This window comes from Cervus elaphus, chromosome 6 (genome assembly GCF_910594005.1).
Source record: "Cervus elaphus chromosome 6, mCerEla1.1, whole genome shotgun sequence".
Taxonomy (NCBI): Eukaryota; Metazoa; Chordata; class Mammalia; order Artiodactyla; family Cervidae; genus Cervus; species Cervus elaphus.
In genome coordinates this window covers 13,406,857-13,426,410 of record NC_057820.1, presented here as the reverse complement: position 1 = coordinate 13,426,410, position 19,554 = coordinate 13,406,857, and the positions used below count along the sequence as shown (strand labels likewise).

Below are 19,554 nucleotides of genomic sequence, written 5' to 3'. Positions count from 1 at the left end.
CCTCGAGGAGCCGGACAGAGTGACAGAGAGTCATGTACCAGATGCTCCAAACACAGTCAGAGAGACCCCTGGGGCCCAAGTATGGAGGGTGGACTCCTCTTAGGGGTCAGCAGAAGGGGAAGAGTCCCGGTGAGGGAGACACATAAGCTGAGTCTTGAAGGACAAGGAGGGGTCCTTGGAGGGAAGATGGGAAGCCAATCCAAGCCAGGTTCAAGGAGCAGCAACAGCAGCGGAGACCAGGCAGTCAGAAGCCTCTGGCCTGGATGGGAGCAGAACAGGAGGGGACCTGATAGGGAGGACCAGGAGCCAGAGAGGGAGGGGCTGGGCGAGGGGCCAAAGTCCACGCTCATTCATCAGGCCCTGTTCATTCGGTCATTTGCCGCCCATTCATTGTTTCAATTATTTGTGCTTTTGTGTCCATCATGCATCCACCCATTCATTCATTTGTTCATGCATTCACTCATTCCTTCATTTCTTCATTCACTCATTCATCTGTTCGTCATTTCTCCATTTATTCATTCAGTTATGTGTTCCTCTGTGGGTCATGGAGAAGGAAATGGCACCCCACACCATTATTCTTGCCTGGAGAATTCCATAGGCAGTGAGGAGCCTGGTGGGCTCTATGGGGTCGCAAAGAGTCAGACATGACTGAGCGACTAACACTTTGTGGGTCCATCCATTCATTCATTTTTTCACTTATTCTTTCATTCACTGAGTCATTCATTCACGCAGGTATCCACTCAACCCTTCCCTCCTTGGTCCCACGTCTCCTGAGCATCAGTGTGCACCAGCCTGGGCTGAGATCCTGGATTGCAGAGTTGAGGCATCACTGCCTCCACACTCAGGACTCCCCCTGAGCCATGTGACGTCAGGGAGGAGGACCCAGCAATCTCAGAGTAACAGAAAACTGTATAATCATATCTTATCACTCTCATTTCAAATGGATCTTCTCAAAGACAGAAGCAGCCCCCACCCGACTTTATATCAAATCCCAGAAACCCTAGGCATGGGTCCTGGGAGGAGGCTCTGTGGGTGGGGAAGAGCACTGGACCAGGGACCCAGGGATGCGAAGACTTCTCCTCCATCTTTGAGGGTCCCTCTGCTGGCTTCTCACTAGGGGGCGGGGGAGGTAGCCATACTACCGTGCTGGCCCCCAGGGAAGACCAGTATCTGCGCTCTGGGCCGAGCCTGGACCCCGATACGGTCCTGCCATCTCCTTGGCAGAGCAGAGACAAGCAGCTGCTCGCACAGAGAAATAGTCAGGCTATGGCTGTCCCTCGCTTGGTCTGGTTGAGTCCCAACAACCCCATTAGTAGGTGCGATGATTCCCAATGCACAGATGAGGAAGCTGAAGCCAAGTGGTCAGCCAGACGCAGCGAGAGAGGCAATGTTCAAACCCAGGTCCTGCTGCCCCAGCACCCAAATGCTTAACAACTTTGGGCGACGAGCCGTAGACAAACAGCCCCTCCACACACACCCATTGGCAGGGCACCATGAGGCAGAGTCCTGTCCTCTGAGAACCCCAAGCCCTGGTCCTTCCAGCCTCTGCTGCACCAATTTGTCTGTTTTCCTTCAAGCAGGGTGACATCTTGCTTCCTGTCCTCCTGGGGGTCCTCTTATCTTTTATTTCCAGTCACGGCCACGAGCACTGTCCAGCCTTCCCACCTCTCTGGTCCTTCCTGCTCTGCCCCATGTGCAGGGTCCTCCTCTGACTTGCTGCCTGACCCAGTGAGGGGCCCCATCCCTGTCTGTAATTGCCTGCCTCGCACCTGGGACATGCCTGTCCCCTCTGGGGACACTGCCTGGTGACCTCCATTGCAGGCTGGGCCCTTGCCCGGCACCATCTGTAAGAGGCCCTCTCCTCAGACCCTCCCACCGCCTTTCCACGGCTATGTCTGTGGACCTGGGCGTGAGTCGGGAGCAGGTCACCTGGAGGAACTCCTCGGGGTGGGCGGTCAGCTGCCCCGCAGCCAGGAAGCTCCTCTGTTCCTCCTGTTGGGCCAGCATAAGCCTTGCCATCTCCTCTGCCTGGCGCACCAGCGAGGCCTTGACCAGGTCTTTGCCTCGCTGGACAAACTCTGCAATTGAAACAAAACAAGGGACATTGCAGGTTGCTCGCCTGGCGAAAACTCCACTGGCTGCTTCTTCCAGCACGTGGAGTGTCAGAAACGCTGGGGCAAGTCTCATTTCTTCTTTTCATTTTATCATTTAGGTCCTTCCAAAAGGCTGGTGTTAGGAGCTCCTCAAAGTCCCTTGTCATTTTTAAGGGACCTCTCCCTTGCTTTTTCCCAGCCTGGGGTTCAGAACAACAGGCGAGGCTTTCACCCTGACCTGGAGATAAACAAAGGGGCGTTTTCCTGAAGAGAAGAGTATATGTGTATGGGGGAGGGGAGGGGGGAACAGGGAGTGGCCGGTGACACAGGACAGAGGGCCTGAGTCTGCAGGAAGACAGTGACATTTCAGACTGGAGTCAAGATCCAAAAGCTGCCAGGGCAAGTTATTAGATCAGCAGAAGAGGAGGCGGGTGAACCAAGGCCAAGGGCCCCTGCAGTGGGGGAAGGTAAACTTGAGGCGAGAGGAAAGTAAAAGTCGCTCAGTTGTGTCCAACTCTTTGCGACCCCAGGGACTGTAACAGTCCATGGAATTCTCCAGGCCAGAATACTGGGGTGGGTAGCCGTTCCCTTCTCCAGGGGATCTTCCCCACCCAGGGATCGAACCCAGGTCTCCCGCACTGCAGGCGGATTCTTTACCAGCTGAACCACTAAAAACAACCTCTCAGCCCACCCAGGCCCCTCAGCCTCAGAGGCACACCATGCAGAGCGCTGGGAACTGGGGCCGACCGGTGAGCAGGACCCAGCCTAGCTTTCAAGGTGCTCATGGTCCAGGGAAGATGAGAAATGCGGAAGAAGGAATCGTGCTGATGAGGGCTGGGGTGGCGGTAGGGGAGGAGACACGGGCAGCATGGGACCCCAGAGAAGGCTCCTGGGAGTGGAGACAATGAAGAGGCCAGCCAGATTCTGTTCACTTGGGTTTCGGAGGAGATGTTGGCCAAAGAGGTTGGAGACGAGGTGAGGGCTGGGTCACAAGGGGCTGCAGCCCTTGGAGACATTGGTTTCAGCATCTCACCTCCCCCAGCTGCCCCACATGTCATGCTTCCTTCTGCACTTACCCCAGTTCAGGCAAGCTTCCTAGGGCTTGACCTGAGAATCTGTTTAGCTTCTAGCACCAAGGAAAGAGTGCAGCCAGCAGAGACCAGGGCCCTCCCTCCACCCTGACTGTCTCCTTGTCTCCTCTGTCTTGTCCCATTTCACAGGAGCCCCACCTAGGGGGCTGCTTCACTGTCCCAGCCTGGCTACTCCCTCCCACTGGTAAAGCCCCGTCCACCATGTGTGGTGACCTCAAGGCCAGAAGCATTCAGATTCTATGCTGTCCAAAGTCCCAGCCACAGCAGGTTTCCATGTGGTCACACATGACCACGTGAAACCATAGCTCCCAGTGACACAGACAACTGTGGAACAGCCTGGTTGGAGTTCTGAGTCCCACTACTGAGAGCCTGCCCTCTGACCCCACCTCTAAGGGGCAGTGGGCAGGTATGTCAGACGCGACAGAACAGCTGCAGTTAGATCAGGCCAATGGCTGCAGTGGAAACCCAGTGCTGGAGACTGGACTGTGTCTCCAAAATGGTGAGCTGAAGTCCTTAAGCCTCACGTGCCTGCCTTTGGAGGTGGGGCCTATGAAGTTAAATGAGGTCCTAGGGATGGGGCCCTAATCACATAGGGTTGGTGCCTTCTAAGAAGAGGAACTCAGGGGAGAAAGCTTGCTCTCTGTCATGTGAAACGTGGTGAGAGGGTAGCCATCTGCGAGTCAGAAAACAGGCCCACAGCAGAAGCCAAACTGGCTGCACACTGATCTTAAACTTCCAGACTCTGAAACCGTGGGAAACAAAAGTGTGTTGTGGAAGCCACCCAGCCCATAGCATCCCATTATGGCCGCCCCAGCAGGTAAGACATTCAGAGCCTCCCTGGTCCTACAAGGTCCCCAGAAGCTGCTGGAGACCTTGTTAGGCACACAGTTCCCCTGCCATACAGACTTCCTGACCTGGAGAGGCCCCGGCTGTGCTTCCACTCAGGCCACAGGCGCACACACAGCCTCAGCTCAACGCTGAGGGGCTCTCCTCCCGAGGGTCCAAGGCTGTGCAGAGGGGGGTACCTGCTCTGCAGGTGGAAGACCTGGGTTTCTCCCTGAGGGTCCCACCAGCAGTGTGAGCTGGACTGTTCTGGGTGCCCTTGATGTCCTGAGCCCTGACCTGCCCATCTCAGGGTCCAGCCTGGGAGCAGCAGCATGTGTGGGAAACAGTCATGCCCAGTTCCCTGACCACCAGCCACCCTCATCCATCTGCAGCTGAGCCAGGCCCCGAGACTCCTGTGGGGCTTCTGGGCTTTGTCCTCTGCATATTCTGGGGGGGTCTCTGCCAGCCCGAATCACTGATGACGACAAAGCAGGCAACACGGGACCCTAGGAGGCAGCCCTATTACCTCTGCTTCATGGGAGGACCATCGAGGCTCAGAGAGGTTAAGTGATTGGGGGCGGCAGCCCGGGCTAGTCTCATGGGAGCTACTCCTGATGCCTGCAAGTGCCACCACCAGCCCTGGCCCCCATGGCCCGCAACATAGCGCGGGGACCCAGGCACCCTGGCCTGGCCCGCTCACTCACCCCTGCCGAAGCCCTCCACCTCCTCCCAGAAGGCCTTGTGCTGCTGGGTCAGCAGGTCCTCCTTCTCCCGCCCGGACAGCTTCCCCTCGACGGTCAGCAGCTCCAGGCTGCGGGAGATGCCCGCCAGGCGGCACTTGGTCTCCTCCTGGACCTGCAGCTTCAGGAACTCCATCGTTTTGGCCATGTGCGCCCGCTCCAGCGTCCTCTCCAGGGTGTCCTGGGAAAAGCAATATGGAGGGCATCAGTCTGGGACACCCAGAGTCAGCATTTGGCCACGAGGGGCTGTTAAAGGCTACGGGCTCCATCCTGGGCCCCCCGGTTCCCTGTGAGCAGAGCACAGACGAAGGCTCCACTCTCCTGAGCTTCCTGTGTGCACATCTCAGATGGGGGCAAAGTGGCCCCTCGTGGGCATGTGGTACGGCTGATGCGGATGACACGCGGAAAAAACCTGGTACACGGTGAATGCACCACAGTGGGCTCACTCGTCTCTGGGGAAAGCTCAATAAATGCACACAACCAGAGAGAAAAGTCCACCTCCCTCATCGTCATCCCTCCCAGGTCGACGGGGCCTCTGGCCTCCACTGGATGTGGAGGAGGGCTGGGAGAAATAGTAAAGGTCACGGGACTTCCTGGCCTTCGAGCCTCCGGAAACCAGAGCGCTGGGGATTAAAGAGATTCTCCAGGTAAGATTGACGGGGAGGGTGACCCCAGCCGCTAGACTTTAGGATAGGTCTGCCAGCCCTACTGGGCTGTCCTTCACTGAGGACACAACCCTTGGAAAAGATGCCTCCCCCATGCAGGAAATGTCCACCAAGGGCAGAGGCGGGCCCTGCAGGTCTGCATCTAGGGTCCTTCCGTCTTCAAGAGCAGCGGCTCAGGGAACCGTGTAGAATGGGAGCCCAGGCATGGCGTGAGAGTCGCAGGCCCTGCCTTTCAGCGGAAGGACGCCTTTCCCTCCTGGGGTGGTCCCCCAGACCCCCGGCACTCCATGGCCATGGCCTGAGTTAGCCTCAGCGCCCTTCTCCCCCATCATACCTGCACCCCTGCCTTCTCTACATCCCTCTGTCTCCTTCCTGCTGGCCTAGAGACAGGCCCAGCTCAGGCCCTGGTCAATTCCACCTGGGCTACTGCCCTGGCTTTCCTGGCATCCATCTGCCCCCTCAGCTCCTCCCTGCATGGCAGACAAAGAGCCCTTTCTGTGGTGCAAACGTGATTCTGACATCCCCAGGCCCAAACTCTACAATCACTTCCTTCGAAGCAAATCTAAACTCCCAGGCACAGTGGACGAACCTTCCCAAACCAGGCCTGGCTGGGCCTCCAGCCTGGTCCCACACCCATCCTTGCTCCGGACTGCCCAGCACGCTCGGCTTTCATGGCCGGCCGCGGAGCCTTTGCAAATGCAGGGCCTCCTCCTGGAACACCCTGCCCACGACCTCTCACTCCCCTACCTGCCCAGGTCCCAATCATCTCTGTGGACCATGTGGTGGCTTCCTTGGTCTCTCCCCAACCCCTCGGTCCCTCCTCCCAGTTCCACAGCTCCTGTGCCTTGTCTGGACGAAGAGCCCTGGACGCAGGGGCCATAGCTGGGGCCATACCCACCACTCAGCCCTGGGCCTCACTGTTTGCTGAGCTGCATTGGTCTGTGTTATAACAACATGTGAACAGGGCCAGGAAAATGACACCCCAGTTACAGACAAGAATGCTGAGGTTTATTCCGGAAGGCCATGAAACTAGCCCAGGGACAGCGGGCCTCCTCCAGTTCAGTTCAGTTCAGTTCAGTCACTCAGTCGTGTCCGACTCTTTGCGACCCCATGCAACGCAGCACGCCAGGCCTCCCTGTCCGTCACCAACTCCCGGAGTTTACTCAAATTCATGTCCATTGAGTCGGTGATGCCATCCAACCATCTCATCCTCTGTCATCCCCCTCTCCTCTCACCTTTAGTTGGGCTTCCTCCAACTAAATAAATAAGCCTGACAGCCATCAGTGGGCCCATAACCACTAGAGGGTGCAAGAGGATAGGCGCTCAGTGCAGGAGTGGCCGGCAAGTGGTCCAGCCAGGCTCCCAGGTGAGTGGAAGGCGTCCTGTGTCCAGAGCAGCCACCTCTAAGACGGTCCTCTAAGTGAGGCCGCCTGGCCGGGCAGTGACAGTGAACGCTCTGGATTTATATTTAAGGAAAGACAGGAATGGAGAGAGGTGAGCAGGAACACAGGAGCATCAGATGGGAGGCGGGAGGGGGACAAGGACTTGCACGGGAGGAGAGGTGCAGGGGCCACTGCTGGCTCTGAGTGTAGCTGGTCCTCAAACCTACCCGGGCTCAAACCCGGCTCCAGACCTGCACAGCCTTGGGCACAGTGGATGTGACTTACAGAGTGTATGTGATCACTAAATAAATCAAAATACATACAGCACTTAAAATAGCGACCAGAAGACAGTAGGTGCTGCAGAATGCAAGCTGCTGTCACAGTTATCTACAGCAGGTCTCCACCTCTCTCCTGGCATCCTCTCTCTCTTGAACATCCCTAGAGACTGATTCTGATAACCTCTGGGGCCCTTTCTAGGGCTCTTCCAGTCCTGATATTCAGCAATGCCGTGTGATACATTCCGACTGCCCAGGCCAGAACGCTCAGATGTCACTAGCCTGGGAACTTAAAATTCTTCTGGAGCTTATCATCAACAGACTCCATCATACAGAAGCTACTTTTTATTTTTGGTACATAGGATGCAGGCAGAGCCAAGCCATCCCACTTCTGTACAAAGATTATAGTCTTTTCACATATCATTACAATGATTTGTTTATATCTCTTTTCCCTACTGACACGTGGCCTGCCAGAATCCAATCACTAGCACACACTGAGCACTCCCACTGGGTCAGGCTCTGTTGTAAAGGCGCTACCTGTCATCCACTTTTTAACACTCTCAGAGCTGATGCTATTCGGATTCCCATTTTACAGATGATGAAACTGAGTCCCAGAGAGGTTACGTAACCTGCCCAATGTCACACGGCTAAAAAGAGGCAACTGTGGAATGGGTCAGGATTCTAGCTCAAGTCTGCAGCACGGTTTTTATAACAGGATGTGGCACACAGTAGGTGCTCATGAAATGTTGACTGAAGGAAGGATCTGCTGATAACCTGGAGAAAATTCTTCCCCTTCTTCCTCTCTGGAGTGACTGGCTAATATTTGGGCCAGAGTCAGATAAGGATATTTTTTTTTCCCCCTGTATCAATATCCTGCTGATGGAATAATAATTAAATACAAAGAGAAAAGAGTAAAAGAAAAAAAATCTTTCTCCTTTGATGAGCATTCATATCAGCAGCCTTATCAAATTAAAGTCCAATTCAAAGGGGCTTGGACAGCAAACCAGGATGTTTGGGGTGCAGGCTGAGGGATGTCATTAGACGGTATGGGGGTCCCAGGTGTGTCGCTTGGCTGGTCCCTCTGCTCACTGGGAATGAAATATCTGTCTCTATCTTTCAGCAGTGCAGAGGGGAGAAAGGAAACTATGTGTACGTGATAAGCAAAAGCAGAGAAGGTTCTCAAACAGCTCTGTGCACCTGGGAGTGTGTTAAAATGCAGACCCTGGTTCGGGAGGGGAGCGAGATTCTGCATTTCTAACCAGCTCTCAGGCGACGCTGATGCTGCTGGTCTGCGGACCACACTTTGAGGAGCAGAGCGGTTTGTGCAGAAGCAGAAGGAATCTCTCGGTTCAACAGGACCATCTCCTCTCTGAGGAGCTGAGTCTTGGAGCTGAGGGCAGGGCGGCTGCTGCAGGTTTCTGAGTCAGGTGTGACCTGGACGGGTGCACGGGTCTGAGCTTACGAGTTCTCAAGGTCAGAGGAAGGGTTAACAGGTGCATAGTGTCCTGGGCTTTACATATAGCCGGGCTAGTCCAAAACTTCCATGGCAAAGCCCCATGGTGACTATGAGTTACTGAGCATTTCCCAGGGCCCTGACTGCAGCAACTCCTGGGATGGAAATTTTTTATCAGTAATCAAAGCTCAGAGGGTTTAAGTAACTGATTCCAGATCACACAGCTTCAACTGGCTAAGCTTAGATTCAGTCAGATTTGGATTTGTGGATTCCTCTGAACCAGTGGTTTATATTCCCAGTTACACATCAGAATTGTTGGGGCTGGGGGGGTTAAAATCGGCAATGCCAGGATCTTCACTTCAGACCAGTCAGATTGGATTTCTGTGCAAAAGGCCTGGGGCACAGGCCTTTTGGGAGCTATTTTAAGCTCCCTCGGTGATGATACAAGGGGCCATTAGGAGAGCTACCTGAAGCTCCGTCCACCAGTGGGCGTCAATTTTGACTGCTCACCTGGTACCTTAAAAAACCTAGACTGATTAAGTCAGAATCTGTTGGGGAGGGACCCATCTTGGATTCAAATAGCAGTACTTTTTCAACCTCCTCAGATAACCTCAATGTGCAGCCAGAATTGAGAACCAGAGTTCCATGCTGTACTGACATGGAGTTGGCAGGGTTTTCCATTAATGGAATGGACGGATGGATGAATGGATGGATGGATGGATGGAGAGATGCATAGATAAATGACTGATGGACAGATGGACAGATGGATGGATAGACAGATGCACAGATAAATGCCTGATGGACAGATGGACGGACAGATGGACAGACAGATGGATAGATAAATGCCTGATGGACAGATGGATGGGTAGATGAGCAAATGGATGTGCTGCTTTTTTCTGGCTTCTGTATCCCCGTCTACAGTATACAGGTGTTGAACTTAATTATCCTTGTGGCCCTCCAAGCTTCTGATTCCACGTCTCTAGTCTGAATATCACATTCCCTCCCTGCCCCCCTCCAGCATTACCAGAGCCTGCAAATCCTGGGAATCACGCAACAGCCCTTCGGCTGCAATCATTCTTTCTGTCAGAGTCATCGTGAGCTGTCGAGCTTTGGAGCTGGAACACTTAAATTGGTCCACCAGAAAGTGCTGGATGTTTTCCATCTGTTTCCAGAAAGCTTCCATCTGTGAAATGAGAATGAGAAGCAAGAGGTGGGGGAGAGAAAACTTATTTAAGAAAGGTATAAAGCTGTCTGGTTCAGGCTTGGGCATTACTATTCACCCCTTATCACAAACTCAGATTCTAAACACTTCCACAAGTCGGAGCAAGTTATCTTGGCAACAATCACATTCTCCAGAAGTTCCTCCTCGTGCTTTTGTGGGTGCCAGTCAGCTTCAAGGCGGCTTTTCAGCAAACACCAGTGCACGACTGATAAGAAAGGAAAACAAAATGAGATCCCCCAGCTTAAGCAGCTGAAAGACAGCTGCTTAAGAAAAACAGCCTGTGATTGCTGCCTGGGATGGGGAGGGGAGGGGCTCATGAAATTCAACAGTGTGCTCCTGGAAGCTTCCGGATCTTTAAAAGGGATTAAACCCATCCTGGAAATAAAAGCATGGATGGCCATTTAAATATTAATTATTGCCCTAACAGTACAAAAGAACAGTATGGCAGAGACGATGATAACCGTAAAAACATTTTGCTTTCCAGTCTTTTCCCCTCTCCTCAATCTTGGGCTTCCCTGGAGGCTCAGACAGTAAAAAATCTGCCTGCAGTGCAGGAGACCTGGGTTGGGAAGATGCCCTGGAGGAGGGCATGGCAACCCACTCCAGTATTCTTGCTTGGAGAATTCCATGTACAGAGAAGCTGAGTGGGCTATAGTCCATGGGGTCACAAAGCATCAGACACGACTGAGCGACTAACAACACTTCCCCCCCATCTTACTGGGAGCAGAGCAGAAAATCGCCAAGTGGTTTAGATTGTCGGGGGCTAAATTTTTGTCACTGCAGCCTCCCAGAGCTCGAAGAACAATGATACCTGGAGTCATAACAACTTTTCTTTATGGTATACAGGTTATACGCCAGGTTCCATGTATCACACATCTCATTTCTAGATAAAATACATATCGGACAAGGACAAGGAACAGGCTCTGGTAGTTAGGTCACTGGCCAAGAATCAAGAGGGAGAGGGGAATTGGATTCAGTCCCTTCAGCTCCCACAGCGGTAGTTTTCTCCAGCTTGGCTCCACCCGTCAGATGCCAAGATGGACATTTCTCGCTCAGCAGCGCATGGGAGGGTCAGGGCTTAGTGGTATCAGAAGTCCATGCTGATTTTGTTGTTATGGGTAGAGACAGATGGAGACCTGAAAACTCTGAGTCAATCAAACCGGCCATCTCTCCTGGGCATGGCCAGGAGAAAGCCCACATCTGTATGAATTGGCATCTCTCTGAAAATTTCGTTTCCCATCTCCTGGGCCTCATGGCAGCTCAGCAAACCCTTTATCGACCCCCACCACCTTCTCACTCACATTCACACCCTGCTCTTGCCCTTCTCGTCCCATCAGATGACCTTCTTTCCAATCGCTATCCCAGAAGGTGGACTCAGTTCAGTTCAATTCAGTAGCTCAGTCGTGTCCGACTCTTTGCGACCCCGTGGACTGCAGCACACCAGGTCTCCCTGTCCATCACCAACTCCCGGAGCTTCCTCAAACTCATGTCCATTGAGTCAGTGATGCCATCCAACCATCTACGACAGAGGATGAAGGTGGACTACCACCTGTGAATTCCCGCACATCCGGAAACAGAGTTATACATCCCAGCAGCTCTGCCTCTTCTCTTCCTGTCTCCGAGAACTAGGATGCCCACCCCGTTGTTCTGAAAAACTCGTAATTCCCTTAGTGTCCGTGACATGATTTTCTCCTGGTTCTTCAAGGTCTGTACTCTGCTTCTTGTTTTGATTCTCCTTGAATCTTGCTCCTTCAATGCTCACAGGATCCAGGATTTGGCATAAGGCTTTTTACTACCCCTTCTACATGCACTCCTGGACCACAGGCATCTCTGTTATTAGATGATACCAACTCTTTGGACCTCTTGGACTGCAGCATGCCAGGCTTCCTGGTACTCCTGGGCCAGGGGCCTCTCCATTATTGGATGCTGCCCATACGTCAGAGAATCTTCTGAGAACTATCAATCCTCTGCTTGAAATGGTCAGACAAGGACAAGGTGTTCCACTGCTCTGGGGAGACCACGGACCACTGGAATCTGGGTTAAGCACCCTCCTTGAGCCATCTCATCGAACATCCTTGTTCTCCATGTGCTCCTACCTGAGCTCAGTGGAGATGCTCCATCTCCAGGCATCTCCAACTCAGGATATCAAGCCACACTCAGCATTTTCCCTCCCAACTTGCTGTCATTCTGGGGTCCTTATTTCCGTAGACCTGATGCTCTACACCCTCTTCTTCCCACCATCACCTCCTCAGACACAACCCTCTCAGCTCTCCCCCTTTTTCTTACCTCTCCATCCCTACTGCAACTGCTTTCATGAAATTCCTACTGGATTAGCCCCCAAACTCGTAACGATCCTCTGTTCAGCAACCTGGGCAGTGCTTCTAAAACAGAATGAGCCAAGCCACCCTGTGCCACTTCAGTGACTCCCATCTCCTTGGCATGAGATGAATGCCCTCAGGGAAGACCTCTGGCTTTATCTTGCTCAGCCTGCTTCCTGCCCTGGCTCCCTTCTCTGCCCACCCAATGGACAGCATCTATCCATACTTCCCCCAAAACCTCATCATGGCCCTTTCTTCTATGCAGAGTTTCCTAACCCTAGAGAGTAAAATAAATAGCTCCCTCCATTGTACCTCAGTCTTACCATATATCCATCTATCTTGGTCTCTGTAAGTCACAAAGTCCTCACTTGCTCACCTATTGGTCCCCCCGCCAGACTGGCCTGAGCATCTTCCCAGAAGGGCCAGGTCTAAGTTCATTGTGAATTTCTAGTGTCCAGCATAACACTTGGGTGCCAAGGAAATATTTGTTTAATTCAGAATATATGAACAGCGGGTAGTAGAACATCAAAGCAAAAAAGAGAATTTGGGGGAAGCCATCCTCATTGGAGGGCCCTCCAAAGAGGATGGCTTCCCTCATAGCTCAATCCATAAAGAATCTGCCCAAAATTCAGGAGACCTGGGTTCAATTCCTGGGTTGGGAAGATCCCCTGGAGAAGGAAATGGCAACCCACTCCAGTATTCTTGCCTGGAGAATCCCATGGTCAGAGGAGCCAGGCAGGCTACAGTCCATGGGGTTGCAAGAGTCAGACATGACTTAGTGACTAAACCATTCATCCTCTTTGGAATTTAAAACATGTTTTTATTAGTGATGCCTGGAGTTTGAGCAGTTAGCAGCTGGCATCTGCTCTAACCCACAGGGCAGTAATGTCACAGAGGGTTAGGGCGATATTTGCTTTGAACAATAAAAAGATCCATCCAAAATTTAAACAAGGAGAATTCATTAAAAGAAAGAAAGAAAAAAAAAAAGACTCCCTCAGTAAATCTTGGCCCCTTAATTATACCTTCTCTAACACTTAACTTCAGAAATGGGATCCTTGGCTCCAGGGCATATTTAATAGTCAAATACAACAGAGAATTTGAGTATTAAACATGCTTCTAGGTACCAGCTCTTTAATCTTGCCAAATGCACTGTACCAGAAACCACGCTTTTTATAGGGGAAAGAAAATCCACCACATACATAAGCTATTAGCTGCTCAGAATATTCTCTTTCCTTCTTTTCCACATCTGCCAGGGTGATGTATTCAGAGTCACTGCCACCCAACATCTCTGTGTTTGACAGCTTGACCTGAAGTCTCTTTTCTAATTCCTCCAAATCCTAGAGAAAAAAGAAAAAGACAAAGAAAATCTAATGTATCTTAAATTCTAGAGAAGAAATGCTTTTATTTTTCACCACATTATCATAAAATATTTCTTATGATAATTAATGCTCTGGGTATTGTCCTACTGAAGGATTGATGATAAAAATCTATTTTTCTCATTAAATGTAGAGTCTCAGGAATAATGGATTATGTATTTTCTTCTGTACTTTTCCTCACCTTCCCCCAAATAGGCCATACTTTTAAAACAATGAAAAGTATCTTCCAATCTTGATGAAGTTCCAGGAATATGTCATGGTACTCTGGAGTATTCGGATGGAATATTTCCTCTCCACTCCTCTGGTTTCCATGGGGAAGGATTACTTAGTACACCCCAGGGAGGAAGTGATATGTATTTGGTGGTTCAAAAGCAGGAAGTGAGTGTAGCCCCTAGCTTGCCCAGCCTCATCCTCTTTGGGACAGACCATTCAGGGGAGGCCACCACCCTGGTGTGGCTTCAGTGTAGAGTGAGCTGGGGAGCAAGGGTCCCTTTTGTGTGTGGGGAGGCCTGAGGTGGACCAGCTTTGCCAGTACGTGATTTAGGTAAGCAATTTAGCTAATCCCGGATTCAGTGTTAGGAAGCCATGATTGCTATATACCTAAGTCACACCCTGCAAGCAGGTTCCTCTCAGCAATAAAGCTGACATTTGTATGTATGTCTCCCCAACACTTTCTCTTAATTAAATCAGATCTTAGAAGGAAAAGGAGAAGCCTATGTATGGAGTCTTTCAAACCCCCACACAGAGTGTGAGTGGCAGTTCAGTTTTCTCCAGATCTGTGTTCACTGACATGAAATCAACACTGGTGTGGGTTCAGTTTCATTAGGAAAACTGCTGTTGACTGTCCAAGTGGAAGCCATATGTGGCTGCTACTTCTCACAGCAACTCTACCAGAAAGAAACGAGGGTTCCTTTCCAGGTGAGGAAGCTCATCTACGGGAAGTTGAGACATCTTGTCCAAAGTTCCTCAGTAGGAAGCGGTATGCTAGGTTAAGTCCCTTAGGCCCATGGACTCCAGAGACCCACTCTTCCAACTGCATGTATTATCTGCTTCTCTCCAAAGCACCTGCCATTTTCTGGGTACTTCTAACCCTCATATAGCGGTTCTAAGGCTGCTATCAATATTAAAGAAAAGTATGCATTTAGAGTCCTCAGACAGACTGTATCCAGTGAACTGTAGCCACTATAATAATTAAAACGCTCTGTAAGTGGTAGTGGTGAGATTTGATCCCAGACCTGCAGACACCAAAGCTTTTATTCTTGCTATAAGACATATGACATTGTTTCATTACTCATATAACTGCAAGTATCACCACATAATCAATATTTTTTGTTGTTGGAGAGTCATTTAGACTCATTGAACCTCAACTTCCTTGGCTGTAAACAAAAATAATGATGGCCACTCACAGGGCTGCTGTGAAGATTGAATATGTGTAAAGCCCTGTGTGCACTGCCTGATGATCACAATAGTGGTGGTACTCAGGATGATGATGATGATGACAATAAAAATGAAGATGGTCTGCCTTTTCCTTGGGATGTAGTGATGAATCCTCCTGCAGGGAATCTAGAGGAATGAAGAAGAAACATTCCTTCTTGATCTCCCGAATCTCATGGTGGTGGTGATAAAGTTGATAATGGTGACCTTGATGAAGATAATGGTGATGGTGGCAGTGAGGGTGATGACAATGATATGATAATGAAGGTGAAGGGAGTGAGGCAGAAGTGATGATGATGAGGATGACGGTGGAGGGGGTGACAGTCATGGTGATGAAGATGCTAATGATGCAGATGATGCTGGTGACGGAAGTAATAAGAGTGATGGCAATGACGAGGGTGGTGATGATGAAACGCTGGTAGTGCTTTTGGGAAATGAAGAGAAGCATGGTGATGGTGGTGGTGCTGACAATGATAAGAATGACAATGAAGATAATGATAACGGTGGTGACAGTCATCAAAAGAATGATTATGACAATAATGAAGATGGTGGTGGTGATGGTGACAATGATGATAATGATGGTGGTGGTGGTGACTGTGTTGGTATTAAAATGATAATAATGACAATGATACTGGTGATTATGGCAGCGATCATCAGTGTCTAGCTGCTACTGAGTGTTCATTGGAAGGACTGATGTTGAAGCTGAAATTCCAATACTTTGGCCACCTGATGTGAAGAGCTGACTCATCTGAAAAGATCCTGATGCTGGGAAACATTGAAGGCAGGAGGAGAAGGGGACTTCAGAGGATGTTGGTTGGATGGCATCACCGACTCAATGGACATGAGTTTGGGTGGACTCCGGGAGTTGGTGATGGACAGGGAGGCCTGGCGTGCTGCAGTCCATGGGGTCACAAAGAGTCAGACATGACTGAGCAACTGAACTGAACTGAGCTGCTACTTTGCTACATGTTTCATACACAACTCTCTTCTCCTTTCTGTAATCCCGTAGGACAGGAATTACTATCCCATGGCACAAATGCAAAACCTAGCATTCTGAGAGTTTGTGAAAGACAGACCATGGTATCAACCTCTACTGCCCTGACTTGTTTTGCTGTGCATAAAACAATACAAAGGTTGTATAAAAGGCTGAAAAGAGAAGAATGCAAAGTGGTATTAAGAGTTGTAACTAATAAGCAAGGTATATATTTTAAAATACCCCCAAACTGTACAGAAAATAACATCAATAGTGGTTTTCTTTGAGCACTGGATATGACTGACATTATTTTTTTCTACTTCAAATATTTTTCTATATTTTAATAATATATATTGTTATCTTTATGTTTATACCTATGGTTTTATATATCATTAAATTGTGTTGAAAACTGTATGTTGTAATATTTTTATACATAAAATAAAAGATACTTTCCTATGATATTATGTTTTATATATCTTAATAAACTATTTTTAAGTTACTTTGCAATATAGGTTGAAGACTTACATTTTCTTGCTTTGAAAGAATCTTCTGGTATAATTCATCATCAGACTTCTTCTTAGGGAGAAGGTCAAGGAGGCACATTTTAAAAATCTGAATAAACATCTATTGCCAAAAAGGGAAACAAAACAACAAGAAAGATTTAAACAATGGTATCTCTACCCCTCCTTCCTTTTTCTCCTACCACCTTCTTTCTCCCTTTCCCCCAACAATCTTGGCTCTAGGAAAAGACCTCAGATTTAAAACCATGACAGTGGCCTATAATGAACTGTGTTTTCATGAAGCTTCTAAAGAAAAATGCCTCATCTCTCCCGCACGTATTTATAAGGAGTCTACTCTTTGGGAAGCCCCCCACTTTCCCCATTTCTATGAGTCAAGAAAACAGACAAGGCAAAGCGGGGGTTGCTTCTCTGTGGAAACAGTCAGAAGAACACTTGTAAGAAATTAGGATGTGTAAAGTCATCCACTCCAGCCCCCTGTCTCAATGGATGGAGGTATCCTTTAAATCAAGAAGGGTCCTGTATAGGCAGGGACACCTTGGCAAGTCCAAGGGTGCCCTCTTCACAGTTTGTTTAATCATTCACCTATTGCAGGACATCTAAGTCTTTCCAGTTTGGGGTTATTCTGAATAAAGCTGCTATGAACGTTCACATAGAGATTTTTGAGTGAACATAAGTTTTTCTGGGATGAATGTCCAAGAGTACAGTTGCTGGGTCTTCTAGTAACTGCATGTTCAATTTGATGAGAAACTGCCTGTTTTCTGGAGTGGGCTTTTATAGTCCTACCAGCAATGTATTCGTGATCCAGTTTCATCACATCCTCACCAGCATTTGGTGTTGCTGCTGTTTTTATTTTAGCCATCTTGATAGGTACGTAGTCATATCTCATGTGGTTTTCATTTGCATTTCCCTAATGACTTAAGGGAATAACAGAGGATGAGATGGTTGAATGGCATCACTGACTCAGTGGACATGAGTTTAAGCAAACCCTGGGTGATGGTGAAGGACAGGGAAGCCTGGTGTGCCGCAGACCACAGGGACACAAAGAGTAGGTCACAACTGAGTGACTGAACAACAACAACAATGGCTTAATGATGTTGACTATCTTTTCATGTGCTTTTGTGTGTGTTTACTTGTCAGCCATATATTCTTTTCGGTGAAATATCTGTTCATGTCTTTTGCCCATGTTCCAATTAGATTCTTTATTATTTCTGTTGAGGCTTCAGAGTTCCTTATATATTGTAGGTACTAGTTCTTTTTTAGAATGTGGTTTGGAAAATATTGCCTCAGTGTCTTCATCCTCTCAACAGGAATTTTTTTGCAGAGCAGAAGTTTCTTATTTTGATGAGTTTCAATTTACTAGTTTCCCCTTTTATGGATCATAATATTGGTGTTAATCTAAGAACCCTTTGCTTAGATCCCAAAGACTTTCCTCCTTTTTTTAAAGATTTATAGTTTTATACTTTACATTTAAGTACATGAGCCATTTTGAGTTAATTTTTGCATGAGGTATGAGGTGTTTTTTTTTTTTTTTTTGAGGTTTGAGGTATGATGTTTAGCTTGTGGTTCATTTTGGTTTGCTTATGGATGCTCAACTGCATAATTCATTGAAAAGATTAACATTCCTCCATTGAACTGCACTTACACCTCTGTCAAAGGTCAGTTAGACATATTTATGAAGAAGGCATCTTTTGTTTCTGAGAACTAATTGACATAAGCAGCTTGTCCTTCTTTCTGAAGATTGCTTTGACTATTTGGGGGTCTCATGTGTCCATACAAATTTTAGGGTTTTTTTTTTTTTTGTTGTACTTGAAAAATACCATTCAGATTTTGATAGGCATTGCACTGAATCTGTAGATTGCTTTCAGTAATACAGATATTTTAACAATAGTAATTCTTTCAATACATGAGCATGGAATATCTTCCCATATATTTGTGTCTTCCTAGATTTTTTTCATCAAAGTCTTAAGTTTTCAGTATACAGGACTTTTACCTCCTCAGTTAAATTTATTCCTCAGTATCTCATTCTTTTTGATGCAATTGTACATGGGATTGTTTTCTTAATTTCTCTTTCTGTTAGTTTGTTTTTTGTGTATAGAAACACAACAGATTTTTGTATGTTGATTTTGTACCCTGCAACTTCATGGAATTCACTAGTTCTAACAGTTTTCTGTCCAGTCTTTTCTATGTATAAAATCATGTCTTTTGAAAAGAGTCTTTACTTCTTTCTTTCCATTTTGGATTCTGTTTATTTCTTTTTCTTGCCTAACTTCCCTATAAATTCCAGTACTATGGTGGATAAAAGTGGCAAGAGTGGGCATACGTGTATTGTTCCTGATTTTAGAGGAAAAGTTTTTAGCTTCTCACTGTTGAGTATGATGTTAGTTGTGGGTTTGTCATGTATGGCCTTTATTATGTTAAGGTACATTGTCTCCATGCCTACTTTGTCAAGAGATTTTATCATAAATACATGTTGAATTTTGTTAAGTGCTTTTTCTGCTTTGAGATGATCATATGATTTTTATCCTTCATTTTGTTAATGTGGTTTATCATGTTGATTGATTTGTGGATGTTGAACCATCCTTGCATTTCTGGAATAAATCCCACTTAATTATGGTGTTAAAAAGTGAAAGTGTTAGTTGCTCAGTCCTGTCTGACTCTTTGTGACCCCAGGGACTGGGGCCGGCCAGGCTTCTCTGTCCATGGAATTCTCCAGGCAAGAATACTGGAGTGGGTAGCCATTCCCTTCTCCAGGGGATCTTCCCGATCCAAGGATTGAACCTGGGTCTTCTGCACTGCAGGCAGACTCTTTACCATCTGAGCCACCAGGGAAGCTATAATCCTTTCAATCTGCTGCTAAATTTGATTTGCTAATACTTTGTTGAGAATTTTTGCATCTGTTTTTACCTGAGATGGCGGTCTGTATTTTTTTTTTTTCCCCCAGGCATCTATCTGGTTTTGGTATCAGGGAGATGCTGGCCTAGTGAAATGAGCTTGGAAGCACTACACCCTCTTCAGTATTTTGGCAGAGTCTGAGAAGGGTAGGTATTAAATCTTCTTTAAGTGTTTGGTAGAATTTACCAGTGAAGCCACTGATCCTTCTTTTTTTGTCAGGAGATTTGTCAATTTTGTTGATCTTTTAAAAGAACCAGACATTGCTTCACTGATCTTTTCAATGGTTACTTTTTT

General features: G+C 48.2%; 1 protein-coding gene across 7 annotated transcripts in view; it reads right to left on the bottom strand.

Moving 5' to 3' along the window:
* Positions 1–19,554, bottom strand: part of EVC (EvC ciliary complex subunit 1) — an 89,053-nt gene that overhangs the window by 48,618 nt on the left and 20,881 nt on the right. For 5 of the 7 annotated variants that reach the window (XR_006341739.1, XM_043906210.1, XM_043906211.1 and 2 more), the window contains 5 exons: positions 16,373–16,471; positions 13,264–13,401; positions 9,549–9,707; positions 4,714–4,930; positions 1,930–2,078 (listed from right to left, as the gene is read on the bottom strand). Coding sequence is in view for 6 of the 7 variants with exons in the window: in XM_043906210.1 (XP_043762145.1) it covers positions 1,930–2,078; positions 4,714–4,930; positions 9,549–9,707; positions 13,264–13,401; positions 16,373–16,471 (762 nt within the window). In the remaining variant the exon portion in view is untranslated. The remainder of the gene's footprint in view (positions 1–1,929; positions 2,079–4,713; positions 4,931–9,548; positions 9,708–13,263; positions 13,402–16,372; positions 16,472–19,554) is intronic. The other 2 variants (XM_043906215.1, XM_043906216.1) reach the window with 1 other exon arrangement.